The 22,160-nt window shown below is 39.3% G+C and overlaps 1 protein-coding gene across 3 annotated transcripts in view; it reads right to left on the reverse strand.

The window, feature by feature from the left end:
- Positions 1-22,160, reverse strand: part of Vrk2 (VRK serine/threonine kinase 2) — a 120,735-nt gene that overhangs the window by 67,559 nt on the left and 31,016 nt on the right. For 2 of the 3 annotated variants that reach the window (NM_001401405.1, XM_039092235.2), the window contains exons 3-4: positions 962-1,011; positions 214-283 (exon numbers count right to left, since the gene is read on the reverse strand). The exons of the other annotated variant lie outside the window; for it this stretch is intronic. In NM_001401405.1, the coding sequence (NP_001388334.1) occupies positions 214-283; positions 962-1,011 (120 nt within the window). The remainder of the gene's footprint in view (positions 1-213; positions 284-961; positions 1,012-22,160) is intronic. 3 annotated transcript variants of the gene reach the window in all.

Consider the following 22,160-nt stretch of genomic DNA (forward strand, 5'->3'; position numbering starts at 1 on the left):
TTTGAGTTAAAATATATAACCCATTATGTGTGGCATAACAAGATGTGTATACCATCTGTCTTGCTTTTTTACATTATAACAGTTAAGTATATCACATTACAATAAAATTTCTTATGGAAAGAATTTTCCAGAAGGCCAGAAAAAGACCAAAATGTTATCATTCGCTTGAGCAAATGTATATATGGCAGTAGCTGGTTAGCTAGTTTTACTTACTACATTCTCTTTTTGCAGCTCTCTGATAAAATTTAAGCTCTGAAAATAATGGGCCATTTTCCTGATATTCCTACAAAAGAAAATTAATAATTTTACTAGAAAAAATTATCCTAAATATAAATTATATTTCAACTGTGAAAATATAAGACTCCACATATAAAATATATACTTATAGAATTCTTGTCATCAAACATAGGCACCAGATTTCTACTAAAAATAAATAATAATTAAACCACTAAATAAACTTAAAAAGTCTCATTTTAGACAACATACTGTATTGCAATCCTATCATAGTCTTACACATGAAAGAAGTCTTCTGCAAAGATCTTATCAAAAGCACCCAGAACTGTGTACATGCATAAGCACTGGCTGTATACCAGTGTGTCCTTGGGGGCAGGTACACTGGAAAATACTACGGAGTCCCCTCACACACCTCTTTCACTGTCTACTACATATTATTCTTTGTGCTATGCATAGGGCACATGAACTGAGGTGGAATTCTATGCCTCACTTCAAAGACCTTACTACCTAAAGGAGTGAAGGAAAGAGTGCAGGAGGACAGGTCAAATGCAGGACACAGGGCAATATGGTACAATGCTCCCCAGTCTTTACACACTAATGACGGCAAAGGAAATATGTGCTTTATTACTCTGTACCTATAAAAGTTAAGGGGAGAAGTATTTTTATAATTACAAGGCAGAATAAGGGAAAGTCAAATACAGGAATATAAACATGGAACAATTCTTACCACTTTTATGACATGTCTTGCATCTTTCTCTGGTTTATTTGTGGGGAAAGCTGCAGAAAAAAAAGTACAATTGGAAAATTATAGTTATTCCAAATCACTAAATATCTACCAAGTCATAGAGAAATCGTAGGTCTCTTAGTAAGTGAAGAAGATCATACACAGAGCCTCTTACAACTGCCATACCATCTCTACTTTACAAATGGTGCTACTGAAGCTGGGGGAACGGAACAAATTTTTCACAAAGAAAAATAGATTGAGGTCTGAAACTCATATCTGTCTGACACAGGACGCACTACTTTACACAGTCTATACTCAAGCACTCAGACTGAGAAATAAACAGATAACATTAATCACATCATCCAAGTGTAGAGGAAGGTAAGAAAGCTAACACAGATGAGATTGAGCATGGTGAAGGTATCCCAGGGATACAGTTCTTACATCTACGTCACAGTGAACTCATTGATCCGGCTGCCAAATTAGCCATGTTTCTGTAAGAACCCCTCACCCACTCCCTTATAAGGAGCCCCTTATCTGTGTTGCTATAAGTAACACCAATAAACTCATTGGTCTACTAGACTAGTTTTGAGTGGACTCTCTGCTTTGGTCTATCCCTGTCATTATAGTGGGGTTTCCCCAGGAAGAGACATAGAATACATGATGCATGAATGTTACTCAACAGAATCAAAAACGATGGAAAGAAACGATCGCAGTGGACAATAATATATACAACTAACGGCTGATCTGTCTGTGGGTGGAATGCCAGAGAGGCCAATCCTGATATGTCTGCCTTTCTTTGTGTTGTGAGGAATGGTGTGGCTTTTCCGGGGAATAGTCGCATATTCTTTGCTGTGTTTGGTAAGACATGCAAACAAGCCTGAACAATCTGAGCTAGGAACCCCAGGTTGTTCTCTTCCTATATATGGTAGGACATGGCATGCCTCCCTGATGAATGGGGTCTGTCTCATGCCTCCAAACATTTCCAGTTGACCTGAGAAGATACCATAATCCTTTGAAATCAGAAGGTACAGAAGGGATTCTTAACCAGATACAGTGTCAGTTGTATGGTCTGTTGTGAGCACTAAGACAGCTGAAGCTTTCCTGTCTGCCCAGAAAAGGCTGGTCTAAGTGACAAAAAGCAAACAACCAAAAACAACCATGTGGGCGCTATCCTCTACATTAACCTTTAATGCAGAAGGAAAGGGGTAGAGGGTAGGCATGAGACCAAAGAAGCCTTCCTGGGATTCCAAATCTTGGATTCCTGGAGATAATCAGTCAGTGATAAGGAAGAAGGAGATGCTGAAGTGATACAAAACATTCTTCTTGTCCAACTTGCATACAGAGGAAGGGAAATATCCAAGACTCTTTATCCAGATGGGGTTCTTAACCACGGCCCAGGAGAGGAAACTCTAATCCTCACAGATGCATATGAACTATATGACTGGGGAAGGAAGGTGCCCATTGCCAACCCTGGCTCATGAGGCTATTAAACATCGGGTGAATGAGGTCAGTCTGGATAATATGGAAAAGGAAAATATGAAAGTACTCATCCCTTCTTCAAACTAAGGCTGCATAACCTAAGGTAATACATAACAAAATCAGTCATGAAGGACTGGTTCATATGTGCTGCAAGCCATTGCCCCCTTGCTTATCAGTGGCTGAAGGTCCCATGAGCATCGCTAACTAGAAGATAGAAAAGGACAAAATACTCCTGAGGGAACTGAGCATGTCACAGGCAGTGTCTGCGGCCTCGTTCACTGGGATTATAGAATGATATGCACAGGAGAGGTAGATAAGAGGCCGATCCAGTAGGGACCTGGGGACTGGTATTAGGTTTTATGAGCTTTGCTGAATCTTGGAGTGAGAAGTGATCTTAGGAGCTAGAGTAGGTTCTGTCACATGACCATGTAGGTTCCCATGTAAATAAATCATGATTACAAGGTCTTGATGACTCAAGGAAATATGGCAGCATTTATATCAAGGCAGAATTCTTAGGAAATATCTGACAGAAAACCAAATTTTATCCTAGTATGCTTCCAGAAAGCTTGAGGGCCTGATCAAGAAGGGCTGGAGGACAAATGACTAGAACAGCACAGGTGACAAAGCTTGTGCCTGTCTTCAAGTGGGAAATAATCCCCTCAAGGACTGGTGCACTCTCTCCCTGCAAGAAAGAAGAGTGAGGTGTAGATTGTTCTTTAACCCAGAAGTCTGTTCAGTAGCCGGGTATGTCCAATGGAGAGGCAACAACTGGGGGGTATTTGGAGCCTATCAGAATTGAGGAGTCACTCCACTAGCACCACACAAGAGCACACCCATACCCTCTACCCTACCCTTGGCTTTCAGCTGGCCAAACAGTACAAGCTGATGCTGCTCAACCCATCAGGTGTCCGGAGATGCACTGCAGCCTGGCAAAGTGTCCCAGGATAAGGAACTCACAGAGTTCCTCAACAACTCACAGAGAATGGCAGAGAATTGTAGGGATCTGAATATAGTAGTTTCTTTCGTGTAAGAAACTGTGCTCAATATGCTCTTTTGAGGAAACTCATGATACAACTTAACTTGTGTTTTCATGTATTATTGCGTCTTGCTCACTTTTGCAAACGTATCTCCCTTGCTTCTAAGTCACTACCAATGAGCACTTAAAATGGATGGCAGAAAGCCTTGAAAGAGAGAAAATGTAGCTGAGGGTCTAAAAGCCATAAAGGTTCCTGCTCCTGTTATCGACTACGTGCTGAAGTACATGGTAAGTCCCTATTGTGAAGGCGCTGTGTGCTCTGTTGAAAATGTAGACGAACCAAGGAGCTAGAAAGTCTTTCCCCACTGGCTGGTTTCACAGTGCCTGGCTGCTGGGGAAGCATTGTCACCAATAGCCCTGAAGTAAATCCTGTGCATGCTATACCACTGATATGCTGGGCAAGATGTGAACAGTGGGACAGCATGGATGCAAGATGATTGGACTTCAGGTCCCCTCCTCATGCCTCAGCAAAAGTCCATGGCTGAGAATGTCAAGGGCCCCGGTAGGAAGCACTGCTTATTTCCTCACATGCATGTGGTGTGTCTACCAAACTGCCTTCACTACATTTTTGTTTATATCCACCAGATACCACTGTCAGCCTCAATCATAAAAGAAAAAGAATCTTAGCAAAGAACAGTGGTCCCAGCAGAATCCCAGTAAACTAAGTGCTGAAAGCGTAGCAATGCTGGGACAGCCGTAAGATGGGGCGGGGGTCATGTGCTACGGCCACCAAGTTCAGTCTTTCCTGGAAGAAGGGAGCCTGTGAGGAGCAAACAATTGCTAGAGGAGATTCTTGTTGGTGCAGCTACCTGCATACTGGGCAGGGAGCTCCAAGAATGCAGTTCTCACAAACTACCATCAGTGAGCACGGTAGACTTCCCAGTGACACAGCTGCCCAACAATCATTCATGCTCGTATCAGTAACCCCAATAAAGTCAATTGTTCATCCAGCCATAATTAGCTGAATCACTTATTTGTCTGTCCATGTTTTCCATTTGTATTAATAATAACTAAACCTTTCAAGACTCCAGGGATCACATTTTAGAATAAATCAATCCCCCTTTTTACACCGTCTCAATAAGTACAATATTATTCTGTGATTAAGTCTTAAGGAGTAACATATACATTACTTGCATTTTCCAGGCCTGAAATCCTGTCAGTCTTTCACTCCTTCCTTCACTCATCAATTAGCTAATCCTTACCAAAAGCTAGAGAACACCAGGTACTGAGTTAGGGATTGAAAGAAGGGGAAATAACAACAGTAGAACAAAATAAAGATTAGCATCATGACTACAAACATCAAATTCTGAAGAGTTTCAGTGTTTGATGAAGATCTGGTCATCTTAATAGTAGTAATTCCCTCTGCTAAACTTATCAGCAGTTGTCCTTTCATCATTAATTTATATCTTGTGTATAAAATACTACAACAGCTCCATCCTATCTAACACTTACAACTTCCCCAGTTTCAGCCACAACCCTAAAGTAGGACCCTTCTTTGTCTTCGTACCCTCTGCAGAGCCTCTTAACAGCCAGACTTCCTCCCTCACTGCATCCCTCTGTGTGAGGCACCAATCCCAGAGGCCCTGTTTACCCAGGGACTCCCTGGCTGTGCCAACCTAGGCGCTTCCCTCTCCTTCCAGTACGCCACTGCAATGTCCCCAGTCTCATGTTCAGTCTGGGAGCAGACTGCCTGCAGGGTCTGCCTCCGCTCTGGCTCTGTTTCACAGGGAACACAGATTCTCCTGGGACGCCCAGCTTTCCTCTATCCTATGGAATCTCTCAGCAACCTCTCCCTTCTACCCCATCCCTAAGCCTTCATGTCACTTCCTAAAACCTAAAAGGCATTCTTCCCAGGACTCCCAGGGGCCACACATGACAAGGACTAAGAAGCCCTCTCTATCAGGCAAACCACACCCACTACACTCTACAAAGAACCAGAAAAGACAACAGAAACCATGGAAGTGAAAATCAACCAACAAAAACAAGACCAGGGTAGCTCAGCGGTAGAGCGCTTGCCTAGGAAGTGCAAGGTCCTGGGTATGGTCCCCAGCTCCGATAAAAAGAACCAAAAAAAAAAAAAAAAAAAAAAAAAAAAAAAAACAAGACCAGATGTCAACACCTAGAATTACAATCTTCCCAGACCAAGATGCCTGAAAACACCAGTGTGAGAACACAATAACAGTGGAGACAGTATGTGTCTACAAGAACACAGCAAACACTGAGAAATGCAGCATAGCTAAAACGTAAGAAAAGACTTGAAAATTGCTTATAGGAATATGTTTAAGACTTTAAACACAGTATGAATAAACCTGTTAATGGTCCATAAAACAAAAACAGGAATGGAATGAAGAAAATAGTTCAAATCATGATAGTAGAATAACTAAAAAAAATGTAAACTGAGGTAAAATGGGATATAGAACAATAGTAATCCTCACAAAAAGAATTGAAGAGACAGAAGAGAGAATCTCAAGCACTACAAACAAATACAAAAGAAAGTGATACCTCAAAGAGAATGTTAAATGTAAACAGACAAAACAAAACACCCAGGAAATCTGAGACACTATGAAAAGACCTAATATACAAAAAATAGAAATAGAGGGAAAGGGGGGAAAAATGCAAGATCAAAGACATAGAAAATTATCAGCAAAATCTTAGAAGAAATTTCTTTAACCTAAAAAGTGGATGCCTATAAGGTACATGAAACATTGGAAACACTAAATGGACTGTAACACAAAGAAATTAGAAATTTTAGAATGAAGAAAGACTATTAAAAGCTATGAAGGAAAAAGACCAATTAACACATAAAGGCAGACCTATTAGAATAACAACACTTCTCCACTTCTCTGTGGAGACTCCAAAAGCTAGAGGAGCCTAGACAGATGTTCTACACACTCTAAATGATCACAGATGCCAGACCAGGATACATTACCCAGCAACTATCAGTCCCAACTGCTGGAGAAAAAAAACAGACACTCCATGATATAAACTAAGTTTAAGCAGTATTTATCTGCAAATCCCACTCTACAAAAGGTGTCAGAAGGAAAATATCAACCAGAAGAGGTTAACCACATCCAGGAAAACACAAGGGATAAATAATCACAGACTAGAAAATACGGTATAGAAACAAAACAGGAATCTATAAACACTGTTCATTGATAACTTCCAACATCAACGTTCTAAACCTTCAATAATAAGACACACACTAGCAGACTGGATTTGAAAAGAAGATACACCTTTCTGCAGTATTTGAGAAACACACTTTAACATTGGGGAGTAGATATCACTTCAGGTTAAAAAAATGTAAAAAATATTTCAAGCAAACTGACCCAAAAAAGCAAGCTGATATAGTCATTGTAATGTGAATAAAGTATTTGCATTTACATCCACCATCAAATAAACCAGTATGAACAAGCAAGGGTCATCTTAGAGGGTTGCTTAATTAAGGTTTGCTGCAGGGAAGGCCTTCAACTACAGAGCAGGACCTTCGATTCCTGGGGAAGGCTTTCTCCCCTCCTGCCCCTCCAGTAATCTTGGCACTCACTCCCAAATAAGATTCCACTTGTCCTGGGCTCCACCTCCCTCCTCCACCTGGTCTGCTGATGCTGGAAAGGGAAAGGTAGACCTTACACACACACACACACACACACACACACACACACACACACCTGTGTTCTTCCTTATCTTTTTGATAACTTTTGGTTGAAAGATGATTTTATTCGATATTAGAATGGCTACCACAGCTTGTTTCTTGGGACCATTTGCTTGGAAAATTATTTCCCAGCCTCTTACTCTTAGGTAAAGTCTGTCTTTGTCGCTGAGGTTTGTTTCCTTTAGGCAGCCAAATGCAGGGTACTCTTTTCTTATCCAGTCTGTTTGTCTAAGTCTTTGTATTGGGGAATCGAGTCCATTGATGTTAAGAGATATGAAGGAATGGTGACTAATTCCTGTTATTTCTGTTGTTAGAGGTGGAATTAGTGTTTGTGTGGCTATCTTCATTAGAGTTTGCTTCAAGATTACTTTCTTGTTTTTACTAGCGTGTAGTTTCCCTCCTTGTGTTCGAGTTTTCCGTTTATTACCTATTGGAGGACTGGATTTGTGAAAAGATATTGCGTAAATTTGGTTTTGTCATGGAATATCTTGGCTTCTCCATCTCTAATAATGGAGAATTTTGCTGGATATAGTAGCATGGGCTGGCATTTGTGTTCTCTTAGGATCTGTATGACATCTGTCCAAAATCTTCTACCTTTCATGGTCTCTGGTTGAAAAGTCTCATATGATTCTGATAGACCTATATGCCTTTATATGTTACTTGACCTTTTTCCCTTACTGCTTTTAATATTCTTTCCTTGCTTTGTGCATTTGGTGTTTTGACTATCGTGTGACGGGAGGAATTTCTTTTCTCATCCAATCTGTTTGGAGTTCTCTAGGCTTCTTAGATGTTCATGGGCATCTCTTTCTTTTCATTAGGGAAGTTTTCTTCTATAATTTTTTTGAAGATGTCACTGGCCCTTTAAGTTGGGAATCTTTGTTCTCTTCTGTACCTATTATCCTTTGGTTTGATCTTCTCTTTGTGTCCTGGATTTCCTGGATGTTTTGGGTTAGGAGCTTTTTGCTTTTTGCATTTTCTTTGATGGTTGTGTCAATGTTTTCTATCTTCTGCCCAAGATTCTCTCTTCAATCTCTTGTATTCTGTTGGTAATGCTTCTGTCTATGACTCCTTACTCTTTCTTAGGTTTTCTCCCTCCAGGGTTGTCTCCCTTTGTGATTTCTTTATTGTTTCTATTTCCATTTTTATATCCTGGATGGTTTTATTCAATTCCTTCACCGGTTTGGCTGTGTTTTCCTTTAATTCTTTAAGAAATTTTTGTGTTACCTCTTTACCAGCTTCTACTTGTTTGCCCGTGTTGTCCTGTATTTCTTTAAGGGAGATATTTATGTCCTTCTTAAAGTCCTCTATCATCATCATGAGAATTGATTTTAAACCCAAACCTTGCTTTTTCCGGTGTGTTGGGATATCCAGTATTTGCTGTGGGGGAGAACTGGGTTCTGATGATGCCAAGTAGTCTTAGTTTCTGTTGCTTAGGTTCTTGTGTTTATCTCCTGCCATCTGGTTATCTCTGGTGTCACTTGGTCTTGTCTCTGACTGGAGTTTGTCTCTCCTGTGAGCCTGTGGTCTTTGGAGTGAGAGAGCTCCTGGAAGACCAGCTCTCTCAGGGCAGGTTTTTGGTCCAAGAGCTGTGGAACAGTTCCAGCTCTGGTTGCAAATAGAGAGTGAACGGAAAGGTCCTGTCCTAGGCCGCCCTTTGGTTCCCAATGTGCTCCAAGTGTGTTTCTCCTTGGACAGTGAATGGGTAAATAGTGGGATCCCATTAGTGGGCTATGGGCTTAGGAGGGAGAGCACTCCTGGCAGACCAGCTCTCTGCAGGCAGGATTTGTGTCCAAGGGTTGTAGAACAGCCCCAGGTCTGGGCGCAGATGGAGACCAGAAGGCTATACCCAAGTTTTTAACTGAACTATTTGTTTTCTGGAAATCCAGTTTGGGTTTTTTTTTTTTTTTTTTTTGAGGCTATACCCAAGTTTTTAACTAAATCCAGTTTGGTTTTTTTTTTGTTTGTTTGTTTGTTTGTTTTTTTGTTTTTTTTTTGATTGGTTTTGTTTTGGTTTTGGTTTTTGAGATTTCTTTTTATATATTTTAAATATTAGTCTTCTATTGATATATAGTTGGTAAAATTATTTTCCTATTATATAACCTATCACTTCATCCAAACTATATGGTCCTTTGCTATATCGAAGCTTTTCAATTTCATTAGGTTCCATTTATTAATTGTTGATCTGAGGGCATGATAAGAGTGTTCTGTTCAATGCCAAGCAACTAGAGCTTCCAGGAACTAAGCCACTACCTAAAGACTATACATGGACTGACCCTGGACTCTGACCTCATAGGTAGCAATGAATATCCTAGTAAGATCACCAGTGGAAGGGGAAGCCCTTGGTCCTGCTAAGACTGAACCCCCAGTGAACGTGATTGTTGGGGGGGGGGTGGCAATGGGGGGAGGGTGGGGAGGGGAACACCCGTAAAGAAGGGGAGGGCGAGGGATTACGGGGATGTTTGCCCGGAAACTGGGAAAGGGAATAACATTCGAAATGTAAATAAGAAATACTCAAGTTAATAAAATAAATAAATAAATAAATAAATAAATAAATAAATAAATAAATAAGAGTGTTCTGTTCAGATAGTCATTTCCTGTGCCTATGAGCTAAAGACTAATCTCCACTTTCTTTTTATCAGTTCAGGTGTATCAGACCTTAGGTTGAGACCCTTTTCCTGTTTAGAGTTTTGTACAGGGTGATAAGTATAGATCTGTTGCTCTACATGGAGCCATCCAGTCTGACCAGCATCATTTGTTGAAGATGTCTTTTCTTTTCTCCAGTGTATATTTCTGTCTTCTTTATCAAAAAGCAGGTATCCGTGGATGTGCAGATTTATGTATGGATCTTTATCTCAATTCCATTGATTAGTATGTTTGTTTTCATGCCAATACCATGTTGTTTTTATTACCACAGCTCTGTAGTACAGCTTGACATCAGTGATGGTGATATGTCCATCAGTTTTAAATTATATTGTTGTTGTTATTCAAGATTGTTTTAACCACTTGGGCTCTTGTGTTTCTATCTCAAGCTGAAAATTGTCCTTTCAAGATCTTTGTAATTTTGATGGAGATTTTATTGAATCTATATATTACTTGTAAAACGGACCTTCGACTGTATTAATCGTACCAATCCATGACCATTGGAGGTCTTCTATCTTTTGATATGTTCTTTAATTTCTTAAAGCTTTTATTATACAAGTCTTTTAGTTGCTTGGTTAGAGTTACCATACAAGATTTCACTTTAGGGAGTGATGGGCTATTGTGAAAAGTATCATTTCCCTGATTTTTTTTCTCAAGTTTGATCATCTTTTGTGTATAGAAGGGCTAGTGTTTTTTGTGAGTTATTCCTGTCTTACTTTGATGACAGTGTTTACCAGCTTAGGAGTTTCCTGATGGAATTTTTAGGGTCATTTACGTACACAGTTGTATCATCTGCAAATGAAGATACATTGACTTCTTCCTTTTCTCTTGTGTTCCTTTGATCTTCAGTCATATTGTTCCACCTAGGATTTCAAATCCTATATTGAATAAGTATATAGACAAATGGACATCCTTTTTTGTTTCTGATTTTAGTGGAACTGCTTTGAATTTCTCTCCATTTAGGTTGTGGGCATGCTATAAAAAAACCTTTATTATGTTGAGGTATGTTTTTTGTATTCCAGGACAGTCTTAGTCCAGGTTTCTATTCCTTGCCAAACATTATGACCAAGAAGCAAGTTGGGGAGGAAAGGGTTTATTCAGCTTACACTTCCACATTGCTGTTCATCACCAAAGGAAGTCAGGACTGGAATTCAAGCAGGTCAGGAAGCAGGTGCTGATGCAGAGTCCATGGCAGGTGAGGGTGGGGGGTGGGGTATGTTACTTACTGGCTTGCTCAGCTTGCTCTCTTATAGAACCCAAGACCACCAGCCCAGGGATGGCACCACCTACTATAGGCTGGGTCCTCCCCACCTTGATCGCTAATTGAGAAAATGCCTTACAGCTGGATCTATGAAGGCATTTCCACAACTGAGGCTCCTTTCTCTGTGATTACTCCAGCTTCTGTCAGTCAAGTTGACACACGAAACCAGCTAGTGCAAGGACTTTTAACATAAAGGGAAGTTGGATTTTACCTTTTCAGCATCAAATGAGCAGATCTTGTAGGCTTTCTTTTTATTATGTGGTGAATTTCACTTACTGTTTTCCATATGTTGAACTTTCCATGCATCTCTGGGATGAAGCCTACTTGATTATGATGGATATTGATTGATATTTTCTTGAATTTTGTTTGCAGGTATTTTATTGAGCATTTTTGCATCTGTGTCAATAGAGGAGATTAGTCTGTAATTCTCTTTCTTTCCTGGTCTTTAATGGTGTTTAGGTGTCAGGGTAATTGTGGCTTTGTAAAAAGAATTAGGCAATGTTGAGGTTTGGTCTTTTGCTGTGCGTTATAATGGTAAATACTAGCCCCCACAGCCTGGTTATCCCCAGGGACGAGAGAATGCTATGCGACCTTGCTCCTTATTTTAAAATTATTGATAAAATAAAGATGTCAATAGTCTATAGCTGGACAAAGAGAGTAGGTGGAGTTTCAATTCCTGGGCCGGGGTCTTAGGAGAACCATGATGGGAGAGAGAAGGTGGAGTGAGACGATGCCACTGGGTAGGTGAGTCATGAAAACATGGCTATGAGGGCTGGCCAATTGATGGAACATGGCAAGTTATAACTCAGAGTTATTGATGAGGAAGTAGGTTATAATAGGTAAGAGGTAGGTATCTGTCCAGCTTTAGTGCATAAGACTTATTATAAATATAAAAGTTGTGTGTCTTTTATCTGGGAACTGAATGATCTAAGGTGGGTTAGAAAACCCCAATTGAGATTAATAATTACTGCAATAGGACAATATGCCTTCTGTCTCAATTTTTTGGGAATAATTTGAGGAATATTGGTATTAATTCATCTTTGAATGTGTGGTAGAGTTGTGCACTGAATCCATTTCTCCCTAAACTTCTCTCTCTCTCTCTCTCTCTCTCTCTCTCTCTCTCTCTCTCTCTCTCTCTCTTCCTTTTGGTTGAAGGAATTATAATAACTGCTTATATTTCACTAGGGGTTAAAGTTCCATTTAGATTGTTTATGTGATCTAGATTTAACTTTGGTAAGCAGTATATATCAACAAAACTATCCATTTCCTTTAGTTTTTCCAATTAGGTGAAGGGTAGATTTTCTAAGTATGCTTTTATGATTCTCTGGTTCACTCTGGTATCTTTTGTTATGTGTCCCATTTTTATCTCTAATTTTGGCCAACTTGGATATTCTTTCTCCATCTTTTGGTTAATTTGGTTAAAGGATTACTTATCAATCTTACAGATTTTGTGAAATCAACTCAATTATGTTGATTCTTAGTATTTTGTTTTGTTTAAATGTTACTGATCTCAGTCATAACTTTGACCACTTCTTGCTGTCTATTCCTTTTCGATATTATTTTATTTTATTGTTCTATGCCTTTCATCTGTGCTATTGAGTTACTAATATGAGCCTTCCCCACTTTTTATGAAAGCACTTAGTCCTATGAACTTGCCTCTTGGAACCGCCTTGTTTATGTATGTATGTATTCATTTTCGTTCAGTTCTAAAATTTTTTAATTTCTATCTTGACCCATTCTTCATTCAGTAGTCAGTTGTTCAGTTTCCATGACTTCATAAACTTTCTGTTGTTGTTTATATCCAGATTTAATCTGTGTTGATCAGATAGTATATAGTGTGTTATTTCAATTATTTTGTATTTGTTGAGACCTTGTTTGTGTCCAAGATGTGACCATTTTGGAGAAAGTTCCATTAGCTCCTGAAAATAAGGTACATTCTTTTGTGTTTGGGTGAAATGTTCTCTAAATATCTATTATATATTTGATATATATGATCTCATTTAGTTTGACCATTTCTCTATTTAGTTTTTGTCTAGGTTATAGGTCTTCCTTCCACCTGGTGTTGTTGGCCATGGCCCATGAGGATGAAGGGAGTTAACCAACAGGGTTTCTGACAGCCCGTTAGTGCAATGGAAATAGCAGACTTTTCTCCAGAATCAGCTTTGGGGAGACCAAATTTACTGGGCATGAATCAAGGGTTATATAGTTTGGGGGAAGTACAGTAGGGTTATCCAGGGTGGGCACGGGTCAATGGCTGAAGGCTAAGGTAATGAGATGCCTCTTTAGCATGGGGAGGCATTCCAGGAATCTAAAGTGCTTGATGATCAAGTTCTTATAGGGAAAAAGGAAGCCGAACCTGCATTCTAACCAAGACTAGGTGACCTTCTGAAGCTAGAGAGCATAGAATGTATGAAGCTGAAAATTAACAGTAGAAAAATGGGGATTTCTCCTAGCTTATGTTAACACTGTCAAGAAATCCAGTCTGTTAAATGTCTGAGTCCTGGGTAATTTCAATATGTGTGTTCCCACCACTATGTAATCTGAATCTTTCTTTTACATTCCTTCATATGAACATAATCATGTGTTCTTACACACTTGAGGCATCTCCATACATTCCATGATTTAGCTACACATCCTTCTCAAACTTACAAGTTATACACACCTCAACCTAAAATCAACTGACCAGAAGGTCCTTGGAGACAGGGGTTTACATAGACCAACATTGTTCCAGTTGTCACTGTTCCAGTTACATTAGAATAATCAATTACTTGAAAAATTAAGTGTCTATTTTTAACTATAAGCCAAGCCTATTTTACATACTAAAATAGTGGCAAAAATACTGCAGTATCTGGTTTTGATTTCTAGTGAAACAAAATCAGGTATTTCTCAAATACTTACATATTACAATATTGCAACAAATAATAAAGCCAAATAATAACACTGACAGAAATTGTCACCTCTGATATATGAGTGCATCTGGGAACTAATAACATCTTACAGATGTTGTCCAGCATGTAACAACTAAACGTAACTGTCACTGCACATGAACTCAACCCTAGATGTCCCTTTGTCATCTATTGATCCTGCATATTGATGGCAATTTTACACAATAGAATTGTCATTGAATTGATGTTAACAAAAACTGAACTGTCATTAAGTAAAATTGCTACACATATAAAAATTAATGACCCCAGAATAGAGTGGTGGGTGGAACATTTGAAATGAGTGGGGAGAAATGTTAGCACAGCACGACCCTGATAGCTGAGTACTCTACGATTGCACAAATGACTATTTTTAAGATATTTTATCCAACTTTAATAGGCAGCACTAAATATTAGACCTATATTGAGTCACATACACACACACACACACACACACACACACACACACACACACACAAATGAATCAAGACAAAAACAATGATTCTGAACTGTGTTAATGTCTAACACAGTTCAATAAACACACATGAAAATGAAATATCACTTAATAAAATTTCAAGAATCTTCATGAGTTTAAGTAGTTATTAACTAAAACAAGAAAATGCCATATTGTTAAAACTCACGTTAATCCATAACTACTGATAAATCACAAACTTAAACGTGATGATGACAAATTGCTAGGTTAAACAGATAGTAGAAAATAAACTAATACATCAAAATTAAGTAACGTAACTAAGAGTTAGAACATGGAGGTTCAAACCTGAAAAAACTGAGAGAAGAATTAGATAACAAGCAATCATGAAACTGTATAATAAATATAACTTGAAAGAATATAACAATAGGTTAAAGATATATAAATAAACAACTAACAGAAGTAAAGGAAAAATCTATGACAAAGTGAAAGAATAGTGGAACATTCAGGACATTCAAAAACATACAGGTAGACAGACAATAATGTTCAGTTCACAATTTGTTTCTAGAAGCTAGACTTAAAAACAGTAAAGAACATACATTCTCTCCCAGAATGTATAAAACATTGTTTTTAAACTGTCCAAATTTATATCTATAAAATAACTCAGTTTTTAATTTCTTTTCATTAAAAAACTTCTCATATATCCCCACCTAACTCCTCTCAGAGCCTTTTCATTTCCTAACCAACCAACTTTGAGAGCTCTTTCTCTCTCTCAAAAAAACAAACAAACAAACAAAAAAACCAACAAACAAGCAAACAAAAATCAAGGTCAAACAAAAAATAAAAACCAGTAAAACAAAAATACTCAAACAAAACACACACACACACACGCCTCAAAAAACATGGTGTCTATCTTCTGTTGGCTAACTATTCTGGGCATGAGGCCTGTATTGGAAGGTAGCCACTCCACAGGAGAAAAAGGATTTTCCCTTTGCCAACAGGTAACTGTTACAAATAGCTTCTTGGTTAGGGGTGGAGCTATGTGTCCAGTTCCCTTTCTCCATGCTGGTTATGCAACATGGAGAAATCAAGCAAGTTCCCAATTAGAAGCTTCACCAACATTAATATTGTGGTGCTGAAAGTTACTCCTTATACTCCTAGAGGAAAAGAGCAATCACAAATATCACCCAACTATTAAATTGTGATGTACAACAGTGAACTGTGCGCAATAGTGACACAAATGTTATAGGAATAACCAAGTACTTTTTGACTGGATTTAAGGCCCAAGTCATTAAATGAAACCCATTCCTGACACTACTAAAGTGACCAAGAACCTGAGACTAAATAGGTCACAAACTCCAGGGGGAAATCTACTATCATCCTGTTGAAGAACCAAAGCCATCAAATGACCCCTAACGACATAATACTACACTACAGAGCAGTACATCACAGAAGACTCTTCTTGCAGTAGCTGCTAATTAACAGATACCCTAAGCAAGAAAACATGAACAAGAGAGTGAGAGACTCTGAAGCACTCAGCCCTAAACACAGTATCTTCCCTAAATGTAATGTCTTCAACAAATCCCTTCCCTCAGGGATCAGGTCCCTACACAAAAGAGGAGGCACACAAAGGTGATGGATGACTCTGATGTAACAGTGCCTTCCAGATACAATAGGGCTGTTACAGTATGAACTCAACAAAAACTGTGACAGAAAGTGCAAGACATACATAAATTCATAAAATAACTCTTAAAAATATTAAACCATGCTCTCTGACCACAGTAAATGTTTCCTAAGGAAATAAGAAAGTGTAAGAAAACCCATGAAATGCATAAGACTATGTAATAATGAAAATATATTAAAACTAATTGGGATGCAGTTTAAAATTTTCTTGTCTTCCTTTGTGCGATGGTTGGCCCAGGGAGTGGAATGTGAGGGTTTGCATATGCTTGGCCCAGGGAGTGGCACTATTAGGAGGTGTGGCCTTGTTAGAGGAAGTGTGTCACTGTAGGATGGGTGTGGAGACCCTCCTCCTAGCTCCTCCTAAGATGTGGGGTCTGTTCCTGGCTTCCTTCCGGTAAAGATGTAGAATTCAGCTCCTCCTGCACCATGCCTGCCTGGATGCTGCCATGTTCCCGCCGTGATGATAATGGACTGAACCTCTGAACCTGTAAGCCAGCCCCAGTTAAATGTTGTCCTTTAACTTACTTTGGTCATGGTGTCTGTTCACAGCAGTAAGACCCTAAGACACTTTGCTAGAATGTAAACTGAACAATAGAAATAGCTCTTTTTTTATTCAGTTGTGTCTTGAGCATTGATTCAATATTTAGTAGTTGTGTTAATGAATTGATGCCGTACTTAGAAATTTATAGCATGAAATATTATTTTTAAAAACTATAAAATGAGTAGCCTGCATGGCCAACTTAACTCAGAAAGCTAAAGATATAAATAAAAATTAATAAAATCAAACTTAAAAGATTTTAAAAATCTTAATTTAGAAGATTTTTAAAAAACCCTCCTATAGTCTGCATACAGTAATGAACAAATCTAGGAAACACATAATAGTTTCTAAATACCATTCCTGGTTAAAGGAACCAGGGCTGCTTAGAGAACTAGCTGACTGCAGAGCTGAGCCAGGCAAAGCAAGATAAGCTACTTAAGTTATAAGGTATATGATAGTAATAAGTTTTAATCTAAAGAAAAATGTCTATTGACCATAGTGATACAAATAATTGAATAAACAAATGAGAAAGATAAGGCAATACTTTCTTTTCAGTAAAATTAAATTAATAAATGGAGAATAAATCATAAAAATCCAAAATCAATGTTGGAAAACATCACAGTAATGACCATAGTAAGCAAAATTTATTAATGAAAGCTAAAACTAACATGCAAATGGATGAAAAGAACCAAGTGTCAGCATTCCTTTCTACAATACACTACTTGTAAGTGGAAATTCATATCTGAAAGTGAGAGGCCCTGCAAAAGCAGACAGGCAGCTATCTGATCAGGCTGGGAAGAAATGGCACAGAGAACAATGTTGTATGGCCCACTGATCCTTCTGATTGAAGCACACAAAAGTTGGGGAATTAATAGAACTCAGAGCAAGTTATATGTGGTATTGTTGACCTTATTCTTGTATCGACAGAACAGAGTTTGCTACAGTGCTCAGTGGCAGTGCAGGAGACTCCAATATATTTAATTTTCACACTGAGTTTTTCAACAATGCTAGAAGCTCTGGACTGCAGCCAAAGAATAAATGGAAGAGTGGGTAGAGGTGGGTAGAGGACAAGTGTCCATGAGAGTGGGGAGAGGTGGGTAGAGGACCAGTGTCCATGAGAGTGGGGAGAGGTGGGTAGAGGACAAGTGTCCATGAGAGTGGGGAGAAGTGGGGAGAGGACCAGTGTCCATGGATTACTCTGCTCACATTCCTTTGGGAGCACCTTATAGTTTAGGGGTACTTACTTCTTTGAACCAAATTAAGACATTTTAAATCCTTTCTGTGAGCCCCAAAAGCATGTTGAAAAGAGGAGGGTAAATGGAATGGCCACTAAAAGTAGGGGTAGCCGGATCTTCTCTAAAAGGAGAAACAACTCATCTACTTGGACAGTGATAAGGGATGGAATGATTCAGATAGGATTTTTCGCTCACCCAAGAACAAGGAGGAAGCTCCAAAGAACAGAAATGACTCAGCGAAGTCCACAAATTAGCAACATGAAGACTCATGTAACAACCAACACTGACAGAATTACAGAGTACTCCAAGCTTGCTTCACAGGAATTATCCTCTGCACTCCAAAGCATAGTGACGGTTAACATATCTGAAGTTTTCAACGGAAACACCAAATGACGCTTTAAAACACAAGGATAAAAAGGACTAAGCCCATAAAGGAGAAAGCAAGACAGAAGAATCACTAGACATTGTGCATATGTGTATAATCCCACATAACCAAGACGTTGAGGTGGGGAGTGACTTGAACTCTAAAGTCTGGGAGCAGACCGGACAACACTGCAAAGCTTAGTCTCAAACAATAAAATAAAATAAAACAAATCAAAATAAAATATCAAAGAGTTTGTCCAGTGGTAAGAAAGTAATTGTTATCCCAGATTTAAGACTTTTTTAAAAAAGGCATTAAGACAATTGGCAGTTTCAAGAGCCATATGTAAGTTAATGTTATAGTATCACATAAATTAATGTATTATATCATGTAAGTTGATGGTATTGTACTGGGGCTGATGACTAGAATATTGGTACTGGGGTTTTCTAAGACTTGGACAGACTGAGTGACTAATACACAGGTACTCTCCTCTGCTAAGCATTTTATAAATCTGAAACTTAGAAATTACAAAGTGAAACTTTAGAAGTAAAAACTGAAACGAAATAAGTAAAAACTTAAAAGTGCTCTTTAAAATTAAAAAGTGATAATTCTATGCCCAAATTATTCAAAGAAAAAAAGGAAAACAAGATAGAAGAGATTTAGAAAAAATTATAATGTTATACCATAAACATATTACAAGAAATGTTGAAATGGAGATTGACAGTTACACACACACACACACACACACACACACACACACACACACACACACACACACACAAAACCAAGTTTCCAAGAGCACTTCAAAGAATAAATGTAGAAATTCATAAATGTAGAAATTAAAATTAAAATCATTAGAGCAGATGGAGGGGGGTAGGGCATTCAACTCTTATCCTTCTCATCGAATGTGACTTTAGAACTTGTGCAGAAAGAAAAGGCAGTGGGGGCTAAAGAGATGGATGGCACAGCGGTTAAGAACAATGGTTGCTCTTCCAGTGGTCCTGAGTTCAACTCCCAGAAACCACATGGAGCTCACAACCATCTAAAATGGGATCTGATGCCCTCTTCTGCCACGTTCCATTATATGCACTCATACAGAAATAAACATTTAGAAAGGAAGGAAGGAAAGAAGGAAGGGAGGGAGGGAGGGAGGGAGGGAGAGAGAGAGAGAGAGAGAGAGAGAGAGGCAGTGGGGTCACTCAGATGCAATTCTAGCTTCCTGTCCAACCTAACCTGAGCTTAGAAAAAGAAAGGGAGGGCACTGCAGCTCTTCTTAGAACCACAGAGAACCAGGTTACAAAGTGAACCACCTCCGGAGAAGTAGAAAAAAAGTGAACACGGAAGCATTCTGGATTGACAAGGCCAAAGTGGGTTCTCACATTGAAGAGTCAAGAAAAACTAAATAACAAAAAAGAAAAAGAAAAAAGAAAAGACAAAAAGAAAGAAGGTTCTGTCTACATTTATGGAATGCGTTTTGATAAGCGGTTCAGTGAGAGACTGTTTAGAGGGACAGTGGAAAGGATGAGAGGAAGAGAAGGAGGAACGTCGATAGAAAAAAAAGACAAGAGATGGAGAGACAGTTAAAGATCTATTTAGTCAACTACAGTTGTGCATGCCAGCTACTTGAGAGACTGAAGCAAGAGAATTTTTTGAGCACCAGAGTTAAGGAAACCACAAGCTAGACTCTATCAGGCAGTGAAAATGGTGTGACTACCCTCAAGGGTTCTCCTTGCTGACAGCCACTGCTGACAACAGCTGTGAAGGTAACACTGTTCCCTGAAAACCACAGGCCGACCCAATCTGTGGAAGCTTATATTTACTTTCACTAGAGCTCCCCTCTCTCTTTAAAAGGCCTTTTAAAAACATTTTATTTCTCTCTCTCTCTCTCTCTCTCTCTCTCTCTCTCTCTCTCTCTCTCCCTCTCTCCCTCCCTCCCTCCCTCCCTCCCTCTCTTTCTCTCTGTGTGTGCATACAAATGTACAGTTTAGTGCAGGTACCCACAGAAGCAAGGAGACAGTGCCAGGTGCCCTGGAGCTGGTGTTACAGACAGTTTTAAGTATGTCCCCAACCCTTCCCCAAAGTTATCCTTTTTTTTCCATTTTTATTAGATATTTTCTTTATCTGTATTTCAAATATTATCCCCCTTCCCGGATTCCCCTCCAGAAACCTCCATCCCATCCCTCACCCCCTGACTCCATGAGGGTGCTCCCCACCCACCCACCCACTCCCTCCTTCCTCCCTGCCCTGACATTCCCCCATACTGGGGCATCAAGCCTTGACAAGACCAAGGGCCTCTCCTCCCATTGATGCCCAACAAGGTCATCCTCTGCTATATATGCTACTGGAGTAATGGGTTGCTCCATCAGTACTCTTTGATTGGTGGTTTAGTCCCTGGGAGCTCTAGGGTGTCTGGTTAGTTGATATTGTTGTTTTTCCTATGAGGTTGCAAAGCCCCTCAACTACCTCAGTCCTTTCTCTAACTCCTCCACTGGGGACCCTGTCCTCAGTTCAATAGTTGGCTGCTAGCATCCACCTCTGTATTTGTCAAACTCTAGCAGAGCTGCTCAAGAGATAGCTGTATCAGACTCCTGTCAGCATGTACCTCTTGGCATCCCCAGTAGTGACTGGATTTGGTGACTGCATGTGGGATGTGTGGCAGTCTCTGGATGGCCTTTCCTTCAGTCTCTGCTCCACACTTTGTCTCCTGTGAGTATTTTGTTCCCCATTCTAAGAAGTACTGAAGCATCCACACTTTGGTCTTTCTTCTTCTTGAGCTTCATGTGGTCTATAAATTGTATCTTGGTTATTCTGAGCTTTTGGGCTGATACTCACTTATCAGTGAGTGCACACCATGTGTGTTCTTTTGTGACTGGGTTACCTCACTTAGGATGATATTTTCCAGTTCCAACCATTTGCCTAAGAATTTCATGAAGTCATTGTTTTAATAGCTGATTAGTACTCCATTGTATAAATGTACCACATTTTCTGTATCCATTCCTCTGTTGAAGGGCATCTGGGTTCTTTCCAGTTTCTGGCTATTATAAATAAAGCTGCTATAAGCATAGTGGCATAGTGGAGCATGTATTCTTGTTATAGGTTGGAGCATCTCAAACAGCAAGCAAAACCTTGTAGGAGTCAACTCACTAACCTACCTAGGCCTCTTCCTGCTGGTAAGAGTTCGACTGGCTATCTAGTCTTTACACATCTTTCCTTCCTTTGCTTCTTGATAAAGTCTTCCTCTTCTGCACTCACTCACAATCTGCAGAACTTATTTGTGAGGCTTGTAAGACAGGGACCTGTCTCTGGCTACTGGTGCTAAGAGCTCTGTGGCTGGTCCTCCTGATTCTCTGAGACCTTTGCACCAAAGTGCCAAGTAAACTCCATTGCACTCAAGATCACTCATTCAGAAACCAGCCAGTCAACATGACAAGATCTTGTCTCAAAAAGAAAACAAGGGAGAAGCCAATGCTGAATAAGAATATACCTCAGTGTCAGTGCCTAATATGAGGAAGGCCTGGGGTTTTATGATCAACACTTCAAACACAAACACCATGTGGTCTATGGGATGCAACAAAAGGAATGCTAACCTGGAGATTTATAGTGCTGAATATATACATAAGATTAGAAGCTTTAAAATCCATCTTTTAAGGTTTTACCTTAGCAAAGGAAAAAGAGGGTTCACCAGGAAGATGCTGAACAGGAAAAGGCTTTTGCCACTGAGTCTGATGACCTACATTCCATGCCTGGAACCTACTTGGTTGATGCAAGGAGGTTACCAACTTCTGCAAGTTGTCCTATGACATCCACAAAGGACACCAGGGCATGTGTGTCTTGGGTTTGCACACATGCATATATATGCATACACATATACACATATACACATATACACACATATACACACACACACACACACACACACACACACACACACACGCAGAGAGGAAAAAGAAAAAGAAAATATTTCAAGGA

This window comes from Rattus norvegicus, chromosome 14 (genome assembly GCF_036323735.1).
Source record: "Rattus norvegicus strain BN/NHsdMcwi chromosome 14, GRCr8, whole genome shotgun sequence".
Classification (NCBI taxonomy): domain Eukaryota; kingdom Metazoa; phylum Chordata; class Mammalia; order Rodentia; family Muridae; genus Rattus; species Rattus norvegicus.